The sequence below is a fragment of the Epinephelus moara genome, chromosome 4 (genome assembly GCF_006386435.1).
Source record: "Epinephelus moara isolate mb chromosome 4, YSFRI_EMoa_1.0, whole genome shotgun sequence".
Classification (NCBI taxonomy): Eukaryota; Metazoa; Chordata; class Actinopteri; order Perciformes; family Serranidae; genus Epinephelus; species Epinephelus moara.
Genome location: NC_065509.1, coordinates 31,287,526 through 31,311,913, shown reverse-complemented (window position 1 = coordinate 31,311,913; position 24,388 = coordinate 31,287,526). Strand labels below are relative to the sequence as shown.

General features: G+C 41.3%; 1 protein-coding gene across 2 annotated transcripts in view; it reads right to left on the bottom strand.

Annotated features, from left to right (window-relative positions):
* Window positions 1-24,388, bottom strand: part of LOC126388712 (ecto-NOX disulfide-thiol exchanger 2-like) — a 264,071-nt gene that overhangs the window by 116,566 nt on the left and 123,117 nt on the right. For both annotated transcript variants that reach the window (XM_050041965.1, XM_050041966.1), the window contains exon 3: window positions 3,500-3,631. In XM_050041965.1, the coding sequence (XP_049897922.1) occupies window positions 3,500-3,631 (132 nt within the window). The remainder of the gene's footprint in view (window positions 1-3,499; window positions 3,632-24,388) is intronic.

Genomic DNA, 24,388 nt, shown 5'->3' with positions numbered 1-24,388 from the left:
GCAAACGCCTCATTAGAGGGAATTCAGCGCTTTTTTAATGTGGTGTACCAATCAACACCCGCTTCACTTGTATGTATTGCCTGCTGTTAGTCTGAAACTGCCTTTAAAACACAGATCACTTTGGAGATGAGGCTGATAATTTTTTTAATAGCAGACACAACACTGCAGCATGTTATTAAACTGGGGAACTGTATTCTTATTTCAATAAAGTGAGCTGTTTATGCTCGCCTCTTCTTGGAGATACAGTCTATAGAGAAGAACATAAACCACCATCTTGTGTACTGAACTTTATGGTATTTGTACAAATAACTTCTTTATTGTTGATTGAGTTTTTATTATTACACTTTAACTGTGTATTTGTGTTTTCAGGGCACAGCTGTATCCACTGAGTCACACTTTACAAGAAAAGGAGTGTGCTCATGCCTCAGATGGGGACTGTAGTTTAAGGAAACCAGGCCTTAGAGGGATTATAGGGATGTTGACGTGTTTATATATCTTGACTTAAAGTGAGCTAGGTTATAAAGAAGGGATCAGCATGCAGAAACATTATCTTCTCCTAAACCCCTCTGTTGTAAACTTGGCGCATTTGATATCCCGGCACACACACACACACACACACACACACACACACACACACACACACACACACACACACACACACACACACACGCTGGCACCTTTTCAGCTGCTGACCCCGTATGGTCTGACCAAAGCCGGCAGTAGTTGGACATCTTAACTCTCATTTCTATGCACACGGGCTGACGTCTCTTTTATTGGAGCGGTCTGACATGTTGGGAAGTATCAATATTTGCTTTCTTGCATTAGGTTAGATTGGAAGATCGATACCACTCTCCTATCTGTCTGAAAAATATGAAGCTCCAGCCAGCAGCTGGTTAGCTTAGCTTAGCATTAAGACTGGAAACAGAAGGAAACAGCTAGCCTGGCTCTGACCAAGGTAACAAAATCTGCCTACAAGTGCCTCCAATGCTAGCCACGCAACATGTTTTTATTCCTTTGTTTAATCTAATGAAAAACCAAAGAGTAAAAAGACAATTTGTAGTTTTATGTGCAAGATTATTTCTTTGGTTAGATGAATAAGTCTTGTCAGTGTCTAACCAGCCACTGAAGCTGGAGCTTCATTTGTACAGACATGGGAGTAGTGTCGACCTTCTCGTCACATGCTGGGCAAGAAATCAAATAATTTCCAACTAGAATTACCTCCTTGCAGCTGTTTCCCTCTGCCAACCAGTCAAGTTGCAATTAACATCCATGTCTGTCCGGAGACATTTGCTGCCATGACAGTACAATGCCTCTAAATTCTAAAACTCTAATGCTTGACACACATCTTCAACCCAGCAGCATGAAGATCTATACAATCATCACAGTGTCAACCAAGATTAGTGTCACCAATTCAGTATCCGACCAAATGTCTTCCAATCTGTTCCTGAGTTATAGCATTGAATAACGGCCAATATTCTTGCAGAACATATATGTTGTCACAGTGAAGTTGACCTTTGACCTTATATACTATCCCCGCCATTGAAAAGATTTCCCGTCATTTATGACAAAACGCTTCCCTACCGTTGACAAGATATTCCGGCAATCCATGTTCTCACTGTTATAAGATAGGGGGCGCTGTTACACATCTTGTGAAATAAAACAGCACTGCCGTGTCCAAAAACAAAAGAATAAGAAGATCTGCTGGAATCCGGAAGAAGATGTTGCAGCTTGTAAACCGCATGAAAATGCTGGCATAGACTGAAAAGTTTACGGTTGCGCAAGCGTGTTGATGGACTCAGACTCCGATAATTCCTGTTTTGATCAACATTCTGAATCTGATTTGGACGAAGAAGCAAACGAGTTTGGTGGGACGAAACAGGATCTCCATGACGGTGGCAGCAACACATGGACAAGACGATGACAGAGGAGTGGGAGACAACAGTACTGACACTGAACGTGGCAACCTGTTACGCTATCAAAGAGAATATTATTTTCATAATTATTATTATTATTATTTTCATTTATACAATTCAAATTGACAAAAGGAAATGAGAAAAAAAATGTAAATGTGAAATGCATTTTGTTTTTGAAAATGGCATTCTTTGACAAAAATATATTTTTCTCAGTGTTTTGTCTGAAATGTTTTTTTTTTCTTTTCTTTGATTTTTATGAAAATGCACAAATTCAAGTGTTGACAATAAAAGGGTTGGAATAAGAATGAATAAAATGTTTCTTTGTGTTTAAAAATAGAGGGCCTCCTCTTTAGTTTCATGTATATACTGTTCACATATTCATTGAACAAATTATTCTGTAGGTCTTGACAGATGAGTGAATGTGTTCACAAATGCTGGCAGTGGCTGGCAACTTAAAAATAATACTCTGGCAGTGAAAGTGTTAAGATATAAAATTTCATCAACCCCAGTACACTGCTGAACATATGTGCCCCTACTCCAACTCCCGACCTCTTTGAGCTTCAGAACAATGTCTTTCAATTTTCACACGATTGAGGCTGGTTGGTATGTTTTTTTTCTCGTAATAAGTGTATGAATTCTTCAGTTATGGTCAAACCATGTTTTTTGACGTCACAGTGACCTTTGACCAACAAATACGAATCAATCCATCCTTGTGTCCCAGTGGACGTTGTGCCAAATCCAAGGCGCTCCTGATACTGTATCCACAAGAATGAGATGGATGGAAGTTTTTACAGACAGATGGATGGAGAACCCAAAAACACAATACCTCCGGTCATGGCTGTTGCCAGAGCGGAGGCATAAAAATGCAAAACAATCCTTCACCTACACTAAAACTTCCTTGCTCAGCCAAACAGGATGAACCGAGTCAACCCCATGGGGGCTGGGTAAGGATTACTAACTCCTCTGAGAGCTTGATCAGCAAGGGAACTCCTTAAAGGTGTTACCACAAATACTGTAAACATCCTGAGCTCCAGCTGGACTTTGTACAGTCAGACAAGGATGACTTACCGCCCCTACGGGCCCCACACAGGTATAAAAACACACACGTCGTCATCCTCCGGACACATTTGGCATTTTAAAACCTTTACTTAAGCAGGAAAATGAGCTAACAGCACATCCTTAATTATTACTGCCTGGGGGAGTAGATGCAGAGGAGGGGAAGCTCCAGACATTCAAACACTGACGCATGGGGAGCTGCCCAGTGCGATGAGTACAACTGCTCCGGTGCTAATGCTCACTGACTTGCTCAAGGGCACTTTGAGGGCAGCGGAGGGGGAGGAAACATTGTTACTCATATGTCCTCCTACACACATTCTTCCCAGCCTGTCTGTGATTCAGGGCAGCAACCAAAAAAGGTAACTTTTAGGCGGCTGTTTCTCCCACCTCTGTATGCAGCTATACCTTACTTACAGTTTATCTCCTAACCACAAAAAGTGTCAACACAAATCTAACAAATTCATTTTTTATGAGCTGTGGGACAGAAATTCCCCCATCAATATATTCACTGTGACCTGTTTCTGTGGTACCTGGCAAGAGCTGTTGTCCAGTCATGCTTATCGGAGGCATCCCCAGGTTGCTCATGGCTGTTGCCCAGGCGCTGGGGTCTGACATGGGCATCGTCATGGAGTTAGAAGCCATGGTGAGGTTATGGTTTGCATCTGGAGAGAAACACACACAAGAGGAACGAGAGAGTGAGATTTAAAATTCCCTTTTCAGATGATTCAAAAAAAAGAAAAGAAAAAGAAAGATGTGCATTGATTTAGACGGGTTGAGGGAAAGTCCAGGGTCAAAACGGGGATTACATTTAAGGTGTCAGATCTTTGGCTTTCTTTTATGACAAAATCTTATACCTTATTGACATGAGTGCTTTGTGATCTCCCCCCTTATTTCAATTCTGTCACAGGAGAGAGGAGACGAGAGGCCACAGTGACCCGGCTTTCAGTCTGACTCTATATTGACTTTTACAACACTGTTATGTACAATATATTCCTCTTCATGAAGTTGTTTGAAACTACCGCACAGAGGTTCAACAGCCTGGCCTCTTGGGGCTTCCTGTTTCAGTGACCTATGACCTCTGTTCAAAATGTTCCAGCTGAATGAAAATGCTTTTGCACACATGTACAGACACAAAGACGAGCACACAGACACCCTGTGCTGTTCTATATTCAGTTTATAAAGTGTTCAGAACAGCATCCAGCTACTGCAACTGAAAAACAGAGCAAGTAATTACCTAAAAGTGAAATTTTGGACTAAATTAAAGTTATACAAGTACAAACTCTTAACTTTTACTCCTACTCATATACTTAAGAATACAACCTGTAACTTAGAAACACTGTTAAATTTGAGCTGGTTAAGAGTAGATCCTAAATATTGCCTGATGTGACATGTCTTGGAGTTAAAATATACTTGGCCGTGGTGAATAACACATTAGCTGATACAATATGTATAACTCCAAACAGGGTCGTTTTGAGTATTTGCATTCAATTTGAACACTTGATTGGATGTCACACCACTTTTTTTCTCTTCTTTTTTGCATTTACCAGGGGTGCCAATAATATGAATAAAGGTGGCACTCGTTCCAGCTCCTCCTGGTGGACCCCAAGGCATTTCCAGGCTAGACGAGATATGTAATCCCTCCAGTGTGTTCTGGGTTTACCCCGGGGCTTCCTACCAATTGGACGTGCCCGAAACACCTCTAACAGGAGGCACCCAGGAGGCATCCTGATCAGCTGCCCGAACCACCTCAACTGACACAAAGGAGCAGCGGCTCTACTCTGAGCTCCCTCCGGAAGTCTGAACTCCTTACCCTATCTCTAAGGCTGAGCCCAGCCACCCTACGACTTTGGGTGTAGATGGACCAGTAAATTGAAAGCTTTACCTTCCAGCTTATTTTAAATTAAATATTTGATATTCAGGGTGGCAAAGGTGGTCAGAACCAACAGCCCCACTTGAGACGCTACCGCCATAACTTGACTTGGCAAACCCAGCCAAGAAACCAAGGAGGCCAAGACAGGAGATGACCCATCTGCACAGAAAACATCCCAGCTGAGTAAGTACCAACCTACCCACTGGCACCTACCATCTTTTACCATCGTCTGTGTTTGTCAACAAGATGAAACATCAAACATCTGAGCAATTAAGTTTTGACTTGACAATCGTCACAAGCTTGCAACATGCATTTGACCAGATTACAATCGATTGTTTGCAGGCTATGCATTATTTTTATGTGACAGCTACAGAACGTTTTGGGCAAACAGCAAATGTTTTCCTAGGGTTTTTTTTTAAAAATAAATATTGTTTAAAGAAAAAATGAAATCTGTTAATGCACTCTAAAAAAATAACCCACTTAATCAACTTAAAAAAATATGGTACTACTTGAATGCATTTTTTAAGTAAGTTCCAATTCTTGCATTATTGAGTCAGTCCTATGAGTCTTTTATAATCTGATCAATTAGTTTAGTATAAGCAACATGATTTTCTTTGAGCTCAAAAAGTTTGATTAAGTTGAACCAACCTAATATGTATCCAAAAGTTGTGCTAACATTTAGTGGCCAAATTATTTTACTCAAGATATTCCAACTTATCTATTTGAATTCCAACCTACTCAAAAAAAAAAGATTTTGTCCAGCTTCTTAAAATAAATTGTCAACTGACTAAAACATGTTTATGTGACAAACTTAATTTTTCATGCTGAAAGACTTATTTTAAGGGTTATCCACTTACCCCGTGAATAATTTCTTGGAGTGTGCTGAGGTTTTTAAACAACTTTTTACGTCTTTAAACATTTTACAAAAGTGCAAGCTTAAATAAAAGTCCAGACACCAGGAAAAAGAAAAAACAAAAACGCTACTTTGTCACACATTGACACTCTGTCGACTGCTTTGCCCTGTTGCTGCGATGTGTCAGCATGGACTAAGAAAGTCTGGCCTTCAGCAGACAGGCTTTCAGCATTTCAGAGCAGAGAACACTGCTGCTCACAATTTTATATTCTTGGCAATTTAATTTTTTAATCATTCAGATTTGGCTAGGTTATTAATAACATATCTTTCTTTGGTGTGACAAACTCCAACTTCAACTTCGATAGCACAAAAATGCTGCTCACCTGTCAGACACTTCACTCCAGATTGAGAAATGTGTTTCATTCCTCACACTCAACATTATCCATTCCTGAGTTGAACCTTCACAGCAGTGCAAATCTTAGAAATTTAATAAATACAAGACCTGACCAAAGTTCAACTTGATGCACAATACACAAAGGCAGTATACATATAACATCGCCTCAGAGCAAAGTACAAATGCACACATTATTTCTGCGGCATACAAACACTGACAACTCTCAAACCTACCAGTACAAACGCACATACAGTATCATCTGCCACACAAAACCTCAGGCTGGTGGTTCTCTGCCAAGCCCTAAGTCTTGCATAGAAAAGCAAACACATTCAGATCCCCATAGATAAAGACCCTGCAGTAAAGTCAACAGGAACACATCGTACATCCACCGGCGGCTCATTCTCCCGATCTGGAGTTCATTTCACAGCTTTAAGTACTCTTACAATTCTTGCTGGTTGAGCTCTCGCTGGCAGACCTGTAAATTACCGAACGGCGTGCCGCTGCTGGCTGAGCCACAAGCCTGTCCTCCTCTTCCCTGCCACTTAGTTTAACTGTAGTAAAACAAACCAGCACTGAACAGCACTGGGATTTTACACCTCAAGAAAAGTTTTTCCCCAACGCCTGCTTCACTTGTACTCTCAATGTGTGTGTATGTGTGCGGTCCCTCGCTTGTTCATGTCTGCGGTTGTTATACCAACTCATTCGGATCAGCAATTTCAGTCCTGTGCTGACAGAACACAGTGTGCTGCTTCTCTAAAAATATGCCGGCGAGATGTTTACAAACAGCAAGATGTTTCCACATGAAAGTAAATATGATGCCATTTTGACATTTCAACCATAACCATTTATCTTTTAATTAACGTTTAAGGCTGGTAGCTTTGCGTTTCGTAAAGCGACTTTGACAAAGAGGAAACCATCTGCAATGTGCTCGTCATATGTATTTTACATTGCCTTTCATTCTGCTAATTAATATCCGTCTAAAAATTCCACTAACCCAACAACAGCATCCCCGCTCAGACCCACGCATTAAAAGTTGTCAGTATGTTGCCATGGCGAGGCCCGATAATACACTCATTGTTGAGGTGTTGCTATGTTAATGTTCCCGACAGGAGCTTCACAGGCCTGTTAACTGCTTACAACCCTATTAGCTGTCCTGCTGCCTGGGTGGCGGCACACTCAGAGAGGGGATAATACAGTGGGAGGAGTGAAGTGGTGAAACATAAAGGTTTACTACACATCCATGATTGTTGAAACGCAGATTTGCAACACAAGGAGTGATAAGAGTCTATATGAAACTAATGCAGGGTATAACAACAGACTGCCTGCTGTCCTGCTGGCAGTGAAACGCTGATTTTGGATTGGAAAAGAGGTCAGATATTGGCCCAGTTGGGCATGTGCCCAGAAATAGCTTCCTGACTACTATTTCTCACCCCGTGACGCTGTTATCTTCCCTCTGCCATCGGCCCACTCTCCACTTTTTTTTACGTCTTTTTTAACAAACGAGATTGCGTGCCAGCTCACAGTTAGTCAGAGCGTAGTGTGGTGTGTGTTTGTGGGGGCTGCTACTTTGGAATACAAAGTAAGGAAAAGCATCAGTTACCCATTAGATGAAAACTGATGAATCAATCTTTACGAGGTTTGTACCATTTGTCAGCAAAAAGGTGCTCAGAGCTGGATGAGCTGTCACGTACACATGCCAATAATGGCAACAAATGCTTAACAAATGTTGCCAGTAACAACATTTGTTTTAATTGCACGACAGTAAGGCTGAGTGATTGTAAAGTAACTAGTTGACAGCAATCTGAAGTCATGAATAATGTCTTAGCAAGATGACTGTGCACTTTTGGTTTGTAGTAGCAATCAAACAAGCAATTAGCTGCAGAACTTCGTTGGCAACGCCACAGTATATAATCTGAGCTATTTGACTGTTTATCCCTCATTTAATTCTTCATATTGAGCTACTGGATACAAAACACAATAGTAGTTATATAAATCATATACAATGCCATGTTTTTGACATCTTTGTACAAACAGATTTGTCCTTGGTCAAGTGTGAAAGTTTATTCTTGACTGAGAAAACAGTAGTTTCAACCTCTGCAGGGTGAATTTAACTCCTACCCTCCAGACCGAGATCTAGATTTCTAAAGGCCAGGTCTAACAATGTGAATAAGTCCTTTATTTCTCAGGGCATCTAACTGCTCATTATGATCCAACTGATGATTAGTTTGCCATTTAACTACTGGAGGCTGAGGATGACTGTGTTAGCTGTGGCATGGGCCCACTCTTGTACCCCTTTTTAACAGTCATGGGCTGGCTTGGCTTGGCTTGGTTTGGGCCGTCAGCCCAGCACAGCAGGGATTTGCATTTCCATTACAACAGGGCTATCTTCTTGAAGGTGTGTCTTAAACTGATGATGGCTTGTCTTGAGTGATGATGTTTAAAAGCAGAGTGCTGATCCATGGTAAAGTCCCCTGTTATTTTTGCAGCTCGATTTATGATCATTTGCCAAACTTGTGGTTAGTTATTTACTAAGTGTATTTACACCAGTGTCATGTCGATCATCTCTGCACCCTGATGTACAAATCAACAACAAATCAACACAAGTCAATTACCGTTGTGTGTGCGCTCTCAGAAAATTAGAAGCTCTCCTTCCTAAATGAAATGTGGTCCACTCTCTCCATCTGTGTGCAATCCTTCCTCACATGTTGGCACTATAATTTCCTAATTTCATCATGTTCAAATTGACCTCATTGATTGAGTCATTTGTTTGACTTAAACATGATGTCGATACCGCTGACACACACTTATTTTTCTATAAAAAGTTTATAATCCTTCTCACATTCAAACTAAGTGGATTAATGTCTGGTTGCCTTAAGATTTGGTGACTGTATTTTTTTTGGTGCAATTACTGTGTTTTCATGAGATTCCTTAGCTGATCAGCCAACTATTGATGAAGAACAGCAGCGGTTTTGTATCTATAAAACAACAAAGCAGATACAATTTCACACACTGCACCAGAAGCATGTGCAGCTCAATAAAACAAAATCAAACAGAGACAACAAACCCACATCTAAACTTTATGATACTGCAAACAATTTAATATAACACCAGCAGAGTCATCTCTAAAACACTTTATCTGCATCTATCTGATGTTATTTGAACTGTCAGATATTTGCTTTTCATTTCATCATGCTCATATCCCGCTCACATCATTTGTCGGAAGCAATTGACAGTCCCAGTAATGTGCAAAACCAATTCACCCCAAAGAGACACCTTGGCTTGATGAAGCTGTGTGTCTCATTAACAGAGTCACAGTTGAAAGCCCCATACTTTTAAGCTGGTGATTCAAGAGGAGATTGGGTCAAGGTTAAGGCAAAGTTTGATAATGAGTCAAAATGCATTAATGAGAGGCATCTGGGACGGCTCTCATCTGATCAGTCTCAGCTGGTCGCCACTGGTTGACTTTGGTTTGTCCAAAGGCTAATTCAACATGTGGCACCATGCTGTTCAACACAATGAATGAAGAAGTCACTGAGTGCATTGACGTGAACATGAATGAGCCCGTGTATGGTTGGGTTTGGAGTATCCTGTTCATGTGTCTGACTTATCAATGTCATTTCTGTTTGTCATTGATGTTGCTCTGTTCTGTTCCCGGGGGGTCTTTGCTGCTGCTCTCTCTGCCTTAGGCTTTCCATGAAGGCGCATGGAAGGGCAGAGAGGTGTGCTCTCTCCGCCTTAGGCTTTCCACGTAGGCGCGTGGAAGAGGCTTTCTGCATAGGTCCCAGGTAAGGCAGAGAGGCCCTAGAACTAGGGATGTTCCTGGCGACTAATTTCCTTGTTGACTAAACCAAAATTTGAAAGACTTGTCAACTAGTCTAAAAAAGGGAAACACTCAGAAAACAGTCAAAATTTATATTAGTATTTGAAACACTGTTGCAAAAATATTGTGTGTAGTAGGAGCCCTTTGAAGCCTTTCATCACAATCTTCAACAACCGTGTCAGATTTTAAATGCCTCTGAAGTACAAAACACTTTGCATAATGACAGCAACTCAGTCAAACGTTAACCACTAAAATAACATCTAAAATAAATGAATTGCCTCTGAAATGTGGGGCACTTGAACCTTGCACTGACAGAAATGTTAGCAATTCACTTTAAAGTTAATAAAACAACATCTAAATTATAATCAAATTTCAGCTGAAATGAAAGGCATGTTGCATCGTGCAGTTTGAATGTAAACCCTGCACATTATCTGACAACAACTCACTTAAAGTTAACAAATAATATAACATCTCAAAAAAGATTAATTGCTGCTGAATTCATTTTCTAGATCAAAGTACTGCCAAACAGAGTTTAGATTCTCTGCCCAAGCCCGCCGTAGTTTCCCGCCACTATCCTCGGGCTCGGACGGGTTGGGTTCCTCATAATAGACCTAGGCTATGGAACCAACTAATCAGTCCCTCCAGAAAATCGCAAACGCAATAATTAACGCAAATTCAACGAAAGTCCGCAATATTTGCGGGGGCGATTTTTTTGCGTTTTCTGCATTTTCCGGCTGACCGGAAGTCGTCGCACATGTGATGTCATTTGAAATGTCATCAGACGCATCATCCAATGCACTAATGGCATTGCAGTATGGAGAAACGTTCTGTATTGACATAAGAATTTGCACTGTTTAAATGCATACAATATGTGTTGAATTTATTAAAATGTTACGTTTACAGAAGCTTACATGTTGTTTTACAGTCACATGTGAGTTGTCGACGGTGACAACGTGTGTGTCGGCTTTGTCGAGTGAACCAAGTGCAGCACGATGCTGGTACATGACAGCAAAAAGACAGGGACCTCGACACTCAAGCGGCACATGACGAAGACTTGCCATGGAAAGAAAGACGTGAGTCAGCCTTTAATGTCCACGTTCCTATCCTTAAAAAAATGTCAGGTTTAAACCGGGCTCATAATTACAGTTAAAGGGACGGGCTGGGCCAGGCTCAGACAGAACATGCACGGGCTCGGGTGGGGTCGGGCTGGATTTTTTGGGCCCGGTCTAAGCTCTACTGCCAAACCGCGCTGGTTTTGCGAGAGGACATCTTTCCAGTTTCCCACCATGCTGTTTTAAAACTCGAGTCTACTCGAGCATTACCGTGGGGAGGACTGCTGTCTGACGGCTTTGTAGCACCTACTAGTGGCGGGTGGCTGCATGACAGTTAAGCAGCCTTGTACATGAATAAAACACTAATTGGTTTTGAATTAGGTAATGAAAGAGGCTGTGTATCTTCATCCACTGCTCCCCTGTCCTATGCACGTGTGTCCTAGGATAGCAAAGGCATGACCCTACTCTGCCAAACTCTTCCTTTGATTGGCTTTACCCTTTACCCCTAACCAGTCTCACTCCTTTTGACTAAACTTAACCAATCCAACCAACAAAAGGTAAGGATAATAATAATAATAATAATAATAATAATAATAATAATAATTATAATAATAATAATGATAATAATGCATCTTATTTATAGGCACCTTTCACAGCACTCAAGCACACCACAGTTAAAAAAGACGGCTGACGGCTCTAGAACCTATGGTAGTCAAGCAGGCAGATGGTGATGTGAGTTGGACTGCAGAGGAGGATCAAAGCCTACAGGAGGGTGTGTAGATATGAACGAGGTCAGACAGGTAGGAAGGGGCTTGATTATGAACGGCCTCAAAGGTGAGGAGCAGGATCTTGAAATCAATGCCATATTTAACAGGAAGCCAGTGAAGCTGCTGGAAAATAGGAGTGAGAGGAGGGGGTTCTAGTAATGATACGGGCGGCTGGATTCTGGACCAACTGGAGTTTATGAAGACACGTGAGAGGAAGACCAAAGAGGACAGAACTGCAATAATCAATACTGGTTGTAACCAAAGAGTGAATGAGGATAGCAGCGACTCTGAGGTGTAAGTGATGGGTGAAGACGATTAATATTTCCTAGATGAAAGTATGCATTATTGATGTGGGCCTCAAAGGACAAGATACTGACCAGGCTGACAGGTAAGGTATAAGGTAACAAGTTCAAGCCAGTAACACTTGCATAGCACTTAACGGGCATCTTTTGACTTCCATTCATGAATGTTTGTCCAGCTACTTATGTGCCATGCTTTTCTATAGGTTAAATATTTTGGAATAAACACAAATCAATCAACATACAGTAAACATATCAACAAAACAATCATATAGAAAAAATCTGCAAAATGTCATTTCAGCCAAATTTCTTTCCAGATCGGTTAATACTGAACACATATGCAACATGTCTATCATCAACATCTGCTTGTTTTTCCTATAAAATCTGATCATGGCAACGACAGCATCACTGGATCATTTACAGTTACAGAGGCAGTCTGAGGTTTTCAGAAAAAAACGCTTCCTTGTCAAGAGACATAATAACCGACTGATTAACCCTGCATTCATTAATTACTAAAACTGCCAATCTGTGTCTGCTGGTTACCTGTCGAGCTCCGTCTCATCTGTCACTGCGTCAGTTCCTTATGTGAAAATATGATATAATGTGTTAATTGATAACCTTTACAAGTGCTGGTGGGTGAATTTGTCTCCGCTGTTCTTGCTCTTTTATGCCTGGCTAGGCTAATCATCTGCTGGCTGTAGCTTTGTATTTACTGTATAGACACGAGAGTGGTGTTGATCACTTGGTCACTTGAGGCAGCGTTGGTTAGGATGGAAGACTTCAAGTTTGGAGCGGAGTAGTAACTTCAGTAACTGTCATGACCCTCAAAGACACACCCACAGCCCGAGGCATATGACCTAATTACCTGATGAGCGACAGGTGTGGGGGGGAACCAATTGGGCTGACTTTTATTGAGGCAGGGCAAAGCAGGAAGAGAGCATGCAGCAGACGCTAAACCAAGCAGCTGAGAGAGAAGCGGTCCTCTGGGGGGAACACAGTACTCGTCAGTGTCTCTCTGCTGTTCTGCAGATCGAATGGTTGGAGCACTTTGGGTTCGGCAAGGAGGTCAAGCAAGGCCAAAGTTGGTGTGATGCTGAATGGGAGGACATCGACAGAAGTAGTTGCTGAATGGGACCAATTAATTTTAAAGCACGCAGCACTTTAATTGCTGGGCCACGCCACATTACCAGATCTCTGTAGACAGATCCTTAACTCTGCTGGAGGCTAGCCGTTCATGGCTACTAGAAGAACACACCTGACTCTCTGAGCCAACAGTTGGAGGTCGACTTGTACTGCGGGTAGTCTCAGCACCGGGTTTTGACAAGTAAGACAAATGTGTGGAATAAAAAAAGACAATATCTCCAGTTCTGCTGAATCAATCTTGATACTTTTTTTTGATATTTTTAAACTGTCAAGCCTGAGTCTGATGTTGTTGTTGTCGAGGTGCGATGCTAAATCAGTGGAGTTAGACAAGGATTTGCCGAGAGTCTCAAATGTAACTGACGCCATGCTTTACTTTTTCCTTAAGTATCAAAAGCCTGGGGAGAAAAACCTGCAAAACAAACTTTAAGCTCCCAAAACTCTAGAGGCCAAATGTTCAGTCAGTCTTTCATTCCACCCTGATGAAGACAGTGCAAGGTCGAAACCAGTCGACCTTTTAACCCAACATACCAGACTTAGTGAGGGCTTTCAATAAAACTTGTTTCCTTCCTTTTCCTGCCTGAGGAGCGTTTTCTTTTCTGTGACACAATAGTTCATCTCTACAATTACACATTAATATAGATGTACTGTACTCGGAGCATATTATCACCTATCTAATGATGAATGAGGAGCTATCCCTGTGCCTGTAGTGCCAAATTACACTGCAAATTTAATTAGGCAGAGACAAATTCTTCAGTGCTTGTCATTTTCTTTGTGCTTTTTGATGACTTACATTTCCTGCTGTGTCAGATATTGTAAAATGCCAACTCATGAGCTGAGTCTAGTCGCCTGTGTTCTGAGTCAGCACTATTTCAGCCTACTGTCAACATTACACAGTAAATATTGTTTTGCTAATAAAATAAGTGCATAAATTCACTGAGAAATACAAATGATTCTCTTCACACTGTTTTCTGGGGTCTAATAAGTCAATTTGTGGTTTGCCCGAGGTGGTAAAGGAATTTCCCGCAGTATATTACATTTGATTTCTCTGCCTCTGATCATAAAATTTAATTTCCATTTTAGAGTGTACCCTCTGTTATACAGTACTTTCTGTCAATTTGGTCTGAACCCCGCAGCCAGCTGCTTTCAATCCACTGACATTTTTCTCTGCACTGTAGTAGCCAGCAGCCAGCGGATGGTACATTAATTATTTAACATACAGTTTAAGCAACAGGTAGGAACCTTCAGATACAGTATTCCTTTTTTATTTTATCTTACATCTGCATGCTCACAGCTGAGAGAACTCACAATTCAGCAGTTAAAAATCTGTCTGCTTCTCTTGTGATTGGCACGTGTAAATGAAAGCAGGATCACGGCTTCAACAAGGTGTCAACAAGATTATTATGTCATGCATCTTATTTTTTAACGATTGATACTGACAGGCTTTTGGTCCTACTGAAGGGACTCTGTCTGGTTGAAATGAATTTGTCGATGGGAAGTTGATTTCCCGTGTGCCCCAGAGTCATGAGCTCGTGAACTCTGAGGATTGATTTCAGTCCGAGGCTTTACTGATCTCCTGGACTCTCCTGATTGGCCTTTAGCTGCACTAAACGCTCCCTCAGGGGGGGTGGGGCTGATGGGAAATGAAGCCATTTTAAGGCCTCTTGGCTGTAAACCTCCCAGCTGAGAGAGAAGCCGGGGACCATTTCGTTCACAATGAGCAAGCTTTCAATAGCAAACCACTATCGTAAAAGCGGGAGGCGGAAAAGAGGACGAAGTTGGACTGAGATAGGAAGAGAGAAAGAAAAGAGGAAGCTGATGACAGAGGTATAACAAATACAAAATAACAGGCAATATCTGTCATGGCTATCTCTTTGAATTTACACAAAAAACTGCATTACCCCACGAATAAGCTCATTAAATAAAGAAAATGCAGAAAATAAACAGCCCATATCCATTATGATTTGGGAGGGAAAAGCTGCACAATTTAGGGGGGTTGAGGGGGGTTAGCACTTAATGTAGCATTAGCCAGTTGAGGTATGATGTATGTAAGGTGACGTCTGATCATTTACATGGAAAGAGAAACCTCACGGGCTCTTCGCACAACTGCATCCTTAATCATGAAAACACGCAGCAGGCACAATAAAATGCATGGATTGCAAAACTGCCTTCTAGTAGTGGATGGCTTTTTGACCTTACTGAGCGTGTGTGCATGTGCGTGTGTGTGTCTTTACACATCCTCCTCACCTACAGACAACATCAGCACAACCAGGCGAGTGAAACTACATCAGCACAAAACTTGGATCATCCCAACCGAGAGCAATCTATCATAAATTTAACTGGAGCCAGAGTGTGTCTGCGTGAAAAAAAAACTGTAGTAAAAGAGCGAACATGTATTATCTCATGAAACCGTTTTGTAACACAGGCCGGGACATTTATCATAAAATGTGAAAATGAAGATTTTGTGATGGGCAGTTCACCCAAAATTCAAAAATCCATATTTTTCCTCTTACCTGTAGTGCTATTTATCAGTCTAGATTGTTTTAGTGCGAGTTACAGAGTGTTGGAGATATCTGCCATGGAGATGTCTGCCTTCTCTTGGATATAATGGAACTAGATGGCACTCGGCTTGGGGAGCTTAAAACGCCAAAAAGATTATTTTGAAAAACTTACCTCATGAAACTGCTCACAATAAGGTCTGTGGATTATCTTGTGTAATCAGGTCATGATTTCTGGAAAGAGACATTGCTGTTGCACTGTTTCCCCTTTGTGCATTTAGCATTAGCGCTGCTGCTAAGAAAATTTCCCCATACACAGTTAACGCACTATCTCTACTTTAAGCAGCTAAATCGGGGATGAGCAAAGATTATAAACAGAACACATGCATATCGGCTGATAGTCTTTTTGAATAGTATAGAGGCCGATCAGAAGAGCTGATCAGAAGACATAAAAAGTCAACTGTTGGGCCACTGGTGAGCGCCTGCCGACCTTGTCAGTGTGGTGTGTCCAGCACCGTTGCCCCTAGTCCACCTTTTTTTGTGTGTATACTTTTTTTTCCCACTGTCGGCACCAGTGGAGTCCATCGGTGCATGAAATCACTCCGACTGGCAGTTCAGCTCAGCACAAGAAGGGAAACGAAAGTGAGGAACGTAAACAAAGAGCTTAAGTCAAGAGGGAGTGAGACCAAAACAAACCTGTTACATAAGGTAAGATTACAGTAATGTTTCATGATGGTTTGTGTTATTGTTCACTGGCGCATGCTAAGTATTGTTACCAGTCCACCCTTTTTCCATTTTAAGGGCGGTGGTCTTGTGTGCTTCAGTGTGTATGTAGAGGGAAGCAGTTCTCTCAGGGTGTCATGGTGAAGGCGCATGCGGCAAAGAGTGATGATAGCAGTAGATTTAAGTGTCTAGATAAGCTCAGGGCTACTGTTAAACCTCAAGAGAAGCGGTGAATGGCACCTGAATGTCTCGCCATCCTTATTTTCTGCAGAGTGGTCTGGACTGCTAGAAGCCAGTTACCCACTAATAACGAGCCAAGCTAATTTCATGTTAAGTTGCGTGTTCCCAACTATGGTTGGGAGCCAGTATCTAGCACCGAGAGAGGTAACAGTATGCTCTGTTCTTTCAACATTGGATTGTGTTGTTAATGTGCTAACTAGCGTCAAGACGGTCTTCTAGTTCCCCTTTTTGAATGAGGATTACAAACTACCGCCGTCTGCCTATGTGGAGAGTTCTTTCCTCTCAAGCAGGCCCAGAACCTACGTGCCTCTGTAGTTTGCTCATGTGCAACATATTTGGCTGAGACACAGTGACGTCACTTGACACAGCAGGGGGCCTTAGTCACCGCTAGTCCTCTGACGTCGGTTTGATGTGACTGGGCCTTGAAATAGCTTCACTGGTCTGGTAGTTGTGACAAACTGTAGCTCACACTGAACATTCACTGTAACATCCCTGATTTACTGATAACCTGTTGTTCAGCTCACCTGCAATGTCTTCATGTTTACCAGCTCTTTCTCATCTGCATCTCTCTGGACTTGAGTTGATTTGTCTCTGTGACAGGGCTGATTAGTGGGGAAGGGTGTAGTCATAACAATTTTTTGTTTTGATTTTATTACTTACAAACCTCTTGAACTATTTGGACAAAATTTTCATATAGATAACTTGTATCTGTGCTCTACTTATTTACAGTCGTGAATTGTTTTTACGAGCAATATTAGAGTCAGAATATTGATTGAAACACCAGATTTCAAATGTTACATCTGCCCCCACACACAGGGTGGATTGTAACAGCACGGGAAGCATTTTATTAAATGTAATTCATCATCCACAGCTGTGTACAAATATGTGTCTAAAGCCCTTCTTGTGTCAGTGGACGCGCTAGATATCCTCAGGCAGTGCAAAATAAAAGTCATGCACTTCAGCACCACTGCTGGAAAAAATCCTCGGGGAAACATTGCTGTTGAGTCTTTTCAAATGTATTTTTTTTGGGGGCGCTTTGAGCACCACAAGCCGAGTGTCATCTAGTTCAATTATATTGGAGAGAAGGCAGACATCTCTACAGCAGATATCTCCAACACTCGACAACTCACACAACAATCTAGATTGATAAATAGCACTATAGGTGAGAGGAAACATATGTATATTCTACTCTGTCTCAACCCAAAGTCATTGCATACCAGTGCTTCAGTGTGTAACAGTGCCTGACAGTGTCAAGGGGAAATGCGGCCCAGACAACAACGTAAGTTAAGGGGGCAAAAAGTCTGAGTATGTGGTGGATGGGTTCAACAACCACCGACTTTCACCTGGGAGGCCAGTGTTCACTCTCTGTATGAATGTGAAGCCAAACCCTGTACTTCGTCTCTAAACCTAACCATGTGCTTTTTTTTGGCTAAACGTAACCATGTGGGTTTGGTGTTGAAGGAAAGACTCATGGTGTTGTACCAGCGTAGTACCTGTATTTTGAAAGAGACTGTCTGCAAACTGCACATTTCCTGTGAAGCAGAAGTGTATTTTGAAAAGACACAAGGCATGTAACAGGCTTGGTGTTGGGCTCCTTACACTCAAAATGTAATATATTACTCATTACTCGTTAGTCTTCTCAAAAGTAATATTACTTTACTTATTACTCCCAGCCAACAGTTATTTGTTACACTACTCTTTATATTACTTTTCCGTTACACCCCATAAAATTGGTATCATAATTGAGATGTGTGAATATCAGGGTGGATATCTTTCTGTTGCCTGTGACCAGTATTTTTCCGAGAGACTGCCCAAAAGACGGAGAGTCACTCGTGGAGCAACATTTCATCCACAACATATCCAGTCGCAAGCTTCATTACATCTTTGTAGCTGCAGCTGTCCATGAGTAAAATCCAGTTTTGGTTCGTTAGCCGGTGCAGGGCTACAGCCGACCTCTGTGGTCGAGGAGGGCTCATCTTTGGTGAGGTGTATTTCCTGGAGCTTCATGTTGTTGTGCTGTCGGTCATAGTAGTCGAGGTGTCTCAGACTGGAGGTCTGAAGACGTGTTTTTCACAGTGGAAAGAGTTTTAGTAAGACTACCTGCAGCAGCAGTGTTCTTGCCATCTTTCCTCACGACAAAACCAAAGTTATCGGAATATTTCCAGCCACTAAGGTAAGTGTTTCCAACTAGCCTGCTGCTTTATGACCTGCCTGTGCAGTGGACGATCACTCAAATGAGTCCGCTGATGTGTTTGTTGTATTTCAAGTCAGTAATGTTGTGATAACAAAAGTAACGTAACAAGTTGTTTGGTTTTGGAGTAACTGTAATATTATTGCTGAAATTTCATGAGTAATTAGTTACACTACTAGTTACTGGAACAGGATGAAGTTGACATAACGTCCCAAGGACATCAACAACAGATGCACCCAGGCTACCTTGCATGTCACATATTGACGTGGACAGGCAGCGATGTGTGACGAGGTCGGAGTGAGAATATGAATTTTGATTTTGTGGTGAACTGTCCCTTTAAATTTTCCTCAAACGTAGTCCACTATGGTTAAACAGCTGCATAAAACATTTAATGAACAAAGACACACACACTTTCACGTACAGCTGCTTTTACACATCATTCCATGTGCTTGTCAATCAAACACTCAGCCTTTTCCCCGGTGCACGACTGCACAAACACAGACACAACATTGTTAATATTTTATAACTTCCCTCCTCCTCTGCTTTGATCTGTTACTTACAGCACAATGAAACCAGCAGGGGTCAAATGATTAGTGTTGGTTGTGTTATTTATCTTTATATAAAGAGCTTGGCTCTGCATAAGCACGAGAAAATAAACACGAGCAAAAGAAGCAGCCAAAGAGCATGAAGACAGCGATTTTCATAGAAGCTATCTCAGGATCTTGGAGCCAAAAAACCCACTCAGCCCAACTATTTTCTACCTGTAAATGAAGATGGATAACTAGTGGTGTCGTTGCAATGTGGAGTGCAGGTATCACCGGACTTGCACATATATGAAACAGGGATTGCATCTGGTATCACAACAGTTGCGTGATGTCTTACAAATTCAAAATGTGGAAAGAAGAGAAAAATATTTAAACTAAAACACTGCTGTCTGCTGTCTTATGCAAGTCCTGGTTCTTGTTCCACTTTATTACAATGTATGTCTCTATCTGAATGAGGGTTATTAAAGTCAGACATACAAAGGGAGAGTATTCTGTTTTTGCAGTGTATTGTTAAAAACTTCCTAAGGCGTACACTTTTGTGGTTGTAAACAACCTTTTTTTTTATATCAGAGGTCATTTTTAGATGAGTGGAACACAAATCTCTTCTTGTTTTGTGTTGTCAGGAAGCAGCATTTGTTCAGACACTGAAGCAGGACTTTTTCATTGGCCTGAGGAGGCAGAGAGGGCGCAGATACTTAGATTCCCTGGATGTTTGTGTGTGTGTGAGTGCCTGTGTGTGTGAGAGAGAGAGAGATAGATAATAGAGCCAGGGAGAGAAAAGCCTGAGCTCTCTTACATCAATATAAATCTCCTCCAGCTCTGCACTTCAAACAATCAGCAGTGCATTATGAGGTTTGAGATGGACACGATTGATTGATCATTTCTCCTTCTACCCTTGAGGGTCTGCTGCCAGCAAATGTGTCTTCATCCTCTACAATTAATCTAATCAACCTTAATAAAAGCATCCATTACCGAGGCAGCGGCATCGACAGGCAGGGGCAGAATGTTTACTGATGAATAATCAAAAGCAGGGAAATACAGATGGGTCCGCTGATCTGAACAACCTCCAAAGCTGACACATTACTGACCATGTATTCTGCCAGTGAGCAACTCCTTATCAGCTTCCTGTCAGTCAAGGTGGACGCTCAGCCTGTAAACCAGAATTTTATCTTAATCATCTACAACCAGAGGATGGTTTGCGAAAGTACTCATAAGCAGCAGAAATACCACACTGGATCTCCCAACATACAGTACACACATACAGATATATCACATGTAGCTAAACGGCAGCGGTGACTCACTTTCCACCTCTGAATTTCCTGCAGAATCAACACACTATTATTAAAAACAGAGAAGAGGATGATAACAGACACCGCCTTGTGAGAATACAATTGCCATGGCTTACGGGGTTTATTTTCACTTTACTTCCTCACCAGCTTAGATAAGGCAAAACACAACTTCAGGCAACATGAACACTGGGGAACAGGTAAGTCTGCTATATTCCATCTCTGTTTTGTCTTTGATGAGTTATACCACTCAGGCAAGTACAGTAGCATCTCACTAAGTTTTTTTAATACCGCCAGGAATTAAGCAAGAGAAACGAAGAGTCTGGAGACACCACCTACGACTGCCTTAAATTGTGAATACGCCACAGAAACAGATGTCTTTTGTTTTAACAAACAAAGTAAATACGAAGAAAACTTATAAAAGAGTAATTCAGGAACCTGTAAGCAGATGTGTTCTGGGAATATTTTCAGGTTATTTAGTGTTTCGTTTTCCATATTTTTCACTGTCAGAAGTAATTTGTTGTGTTCCAGGACGCCAGCTTGAGTCAGTGTCCACTCAGACAACACAGCCTGCTCTGTGACTCGCAGGAACACACAGGGCTGCGTGTGGACAGTGCTGCAGCGAGGGGGATAACATGCTACATGGAGAATTTGTTAGGGCTGACATAAAGCATGTCTGAAGCAGCAGGAGCCGAAAGATTAGAGAAGTGGACTTGTGACTGAAAGCCACTTCTTTGAATTTTCAAGTCGATGGAGAAAAGTGTGGGAGGACAGACCAAACGACGAGCACTCTCACCTCCCTCAAATACCATCGATTAGGCTTTAGTGAAGGAACTTTATCAGCGGCTGCTGCAGTGGAGCTGCTTTGGGACCAAGAGTGAAAGACTTGGCTGCTCAGTGTGAAAGTGTGCAGCAGGAACGTGAAGTAATAAAGTGTGGGTACATCCAGGCAAACTTTCTTGGTTGAAGTAAATAATTAAAGTAAGTAAAAAAAAAACCCACTGTTATCTTGTGCTTCTCTAGACGGATACTGTAGTAGCATCAATCTGTACTCACTGTGCAGACTGGCCAGTTTTTTAATTATATATAAGGATTATAATTAGTGATGCATTAATGTGATCTTCACCTTAATGTTACAGCTACCAATGGTGGAGCCTTTAAAAAAAAAAAAAAAAAAATGCTTTATTGATTTTTTTAATGTCTTTATCCCACAACAAAGATGCAAAACATGTATATTTAATTTTCATTAAACCACCACCCCTGTCTATAAAAAAACACCACATATATCATTCATCACATATATTGACAACTTGAAATCAGAAACCCTGATTCCATCCCGACCACCCTGCCCACCCATCTATAGGATTACTGGTTACAAGACACAATAAGGTAAGCTACCAGAACCAGAATCAAATAATTGTATTAATTACTCAAATAAATCTATCAACATCATCTCTCCTTCATCTGACTAAATCTTTGCAATGGAGTTTGACAATTCCTTATGAAAATCTGGAGTCTGCGATTGTGCGTTTCATGTCAATATCCAGAATTTGTTGAGAAATTTGATGTTTTCTTTTATTGAAAATTTTTAAATATAGTGCTAGCTTATTATTATTATTATTATTGTTAACCTCTGATAAAAACCACACTATATTAGTTGATTTAAAATGTTTTTAAAAATTATTAATCTAGATCTACAAATTTATAGCAACTAAAGGTGTCAGATAGATGTAGCACAATAAAAAGTACAGTATTTAGCTTTGAGATATAGTGGAGCAGAAGTAAAGCAGTATAAAATGGAAATACTCAAGTAAAGTTCAAGTACTGCAAGATGTAATTAAGTACAATGCTTAGGTAAATGTTCTTGGTTACATTCCACCACTGCATACAAGCAACTCTGACTGTGTGAAAACAGTAATGAAAAACAAATTCAATCATAGTGATGACAAATGAGAGAGAGATGAGATGAAAAAGAGTTTGATCAAAAGGTATTGAAAAAATGAATTTGTACAGTATAGTATAGATTAGTTAGCTGTCAGATTAGTTACATTGTGCTTCATGTCGGGAAGAAATTATCAGTGGTGAAAGATCAACATCAAATCCTCACAGGAAGAACGACATGATGATTAATCTATTACACACAGTAAAAGATTTATCAATTAAAGTTAAGATTAAAGTCCACATAAGTAAAAGTTGAGACCAAGGGCTTGCAACGAGACAAGCTGAAACTTGCTGCTACTTGCAATGTGCTGGTCAGCAACATTCTAAAAACTTGTCAGTTAACACTAATGCGACTACAGAAGATGGTGTTTTGCTCGCACAACAAAGACCCTCTGTACTTCTGTTCTAACTCACAGCTTTAATGGGAGCGAGTAACAACTGTATGAGTACGTCTTTTTCCTGTGTATGTGTGTGTGATGCACACGTAGTAGTGACCCACCATCCACCATCGTCACACTGTGAGGACAACATACTGTACGTGTCAACAGCAGCAGGAATGTAAATGAGAATGCCACAGCAGGCGAACACGCCATCTACTGTATGTAACTGGCTTTTCCAGATGACTTTTATACAAGCTGATTGGCAGTTGAAACAAATGACCTGCCTATATTGTAAAACTAGCCGCTGGCGACTTGACAAGCTGAGTTGGACACTGGCCGGTTCACACTCCTGCAACGTTTCTCTGCAACGTTCTAAAACTGTTTTGTCACGTCATTAATCTTTGGTCTGAGCTCCACAACAGTTAGCCCAACAGTTACTTAGAATGTTGTATTTTGCTTGATCACCAATCTGACAAAATAGAAGACATTAACATGGTCTGTAAAGCCCAGTTCAGACCAAAGATTGGCGACGAGACAGATGGGTCCGCTGATCCAAACAACCTCCAAAGTTGACATATTACTGACCATATATTCTGCCAGTGAGCAACTCTTTATCATCTGTCAGTCAGAGAGGACGCTCAGCCTGTAAACCAGAATTTTATCGTAATCATCTACAACCAGAAGATGGTTTGCAACAAAAAACCCCAAAACAGGCAACTACTTGCAATGCAGCATTCTGCAAGGTTCTACAACCTTGTCGGTTCACACCAATGCAACTAGATGAGACATTGTATCATCTCTATGCAACAACTCTCTGTACTTGTGTTCTGGTTTTTAGCTTTTCAGGCTTCACTTCACTTCAAGTTGACTGGCTGTAGAAACAGACTTGACCAGCTGAGTTGCAGTTGACAGCCAGCTTGAGTCAAGCTCAGACGGCCAACGTTGTGAGACAGTTTTGTCTCGGCGTCACTCTTTGGTCTGAACTGGGCTTTAAACTGTTGTGAAACTGTCAGCTGTGGTTGCAGTGGCAAGACTACACTTATATTTCAATAGATTTCACAGCTGAGTGGACGAACATTTAAGCTCTTATTTGAAACCAGCTGAGCAGGTGAATGCAGGTGTGCGGCTGTAAACTCTTCATAATTCCACGAATTAAATCTATTTGAATCACGGAGGGGAGACTGAGGTGAGGGTGTTAAGAGAGGTGCTTAGCCCTCTTCACAATCAAGACATGGGTTGAGCACAACAGGGTGCAATTACACAGTGGGGAGAAGTTAATAGCAGATGGAGTGCTTATAATTTATTTCATTTTTTATATTATGCATGCACTGATAACGCAGAGCAATTTACTCCGCACACCTGTCCATCAGGTTTGTATCTCGGCTGCCTTCCAGAGGTGTCTTCATTGGCTGAATCACAG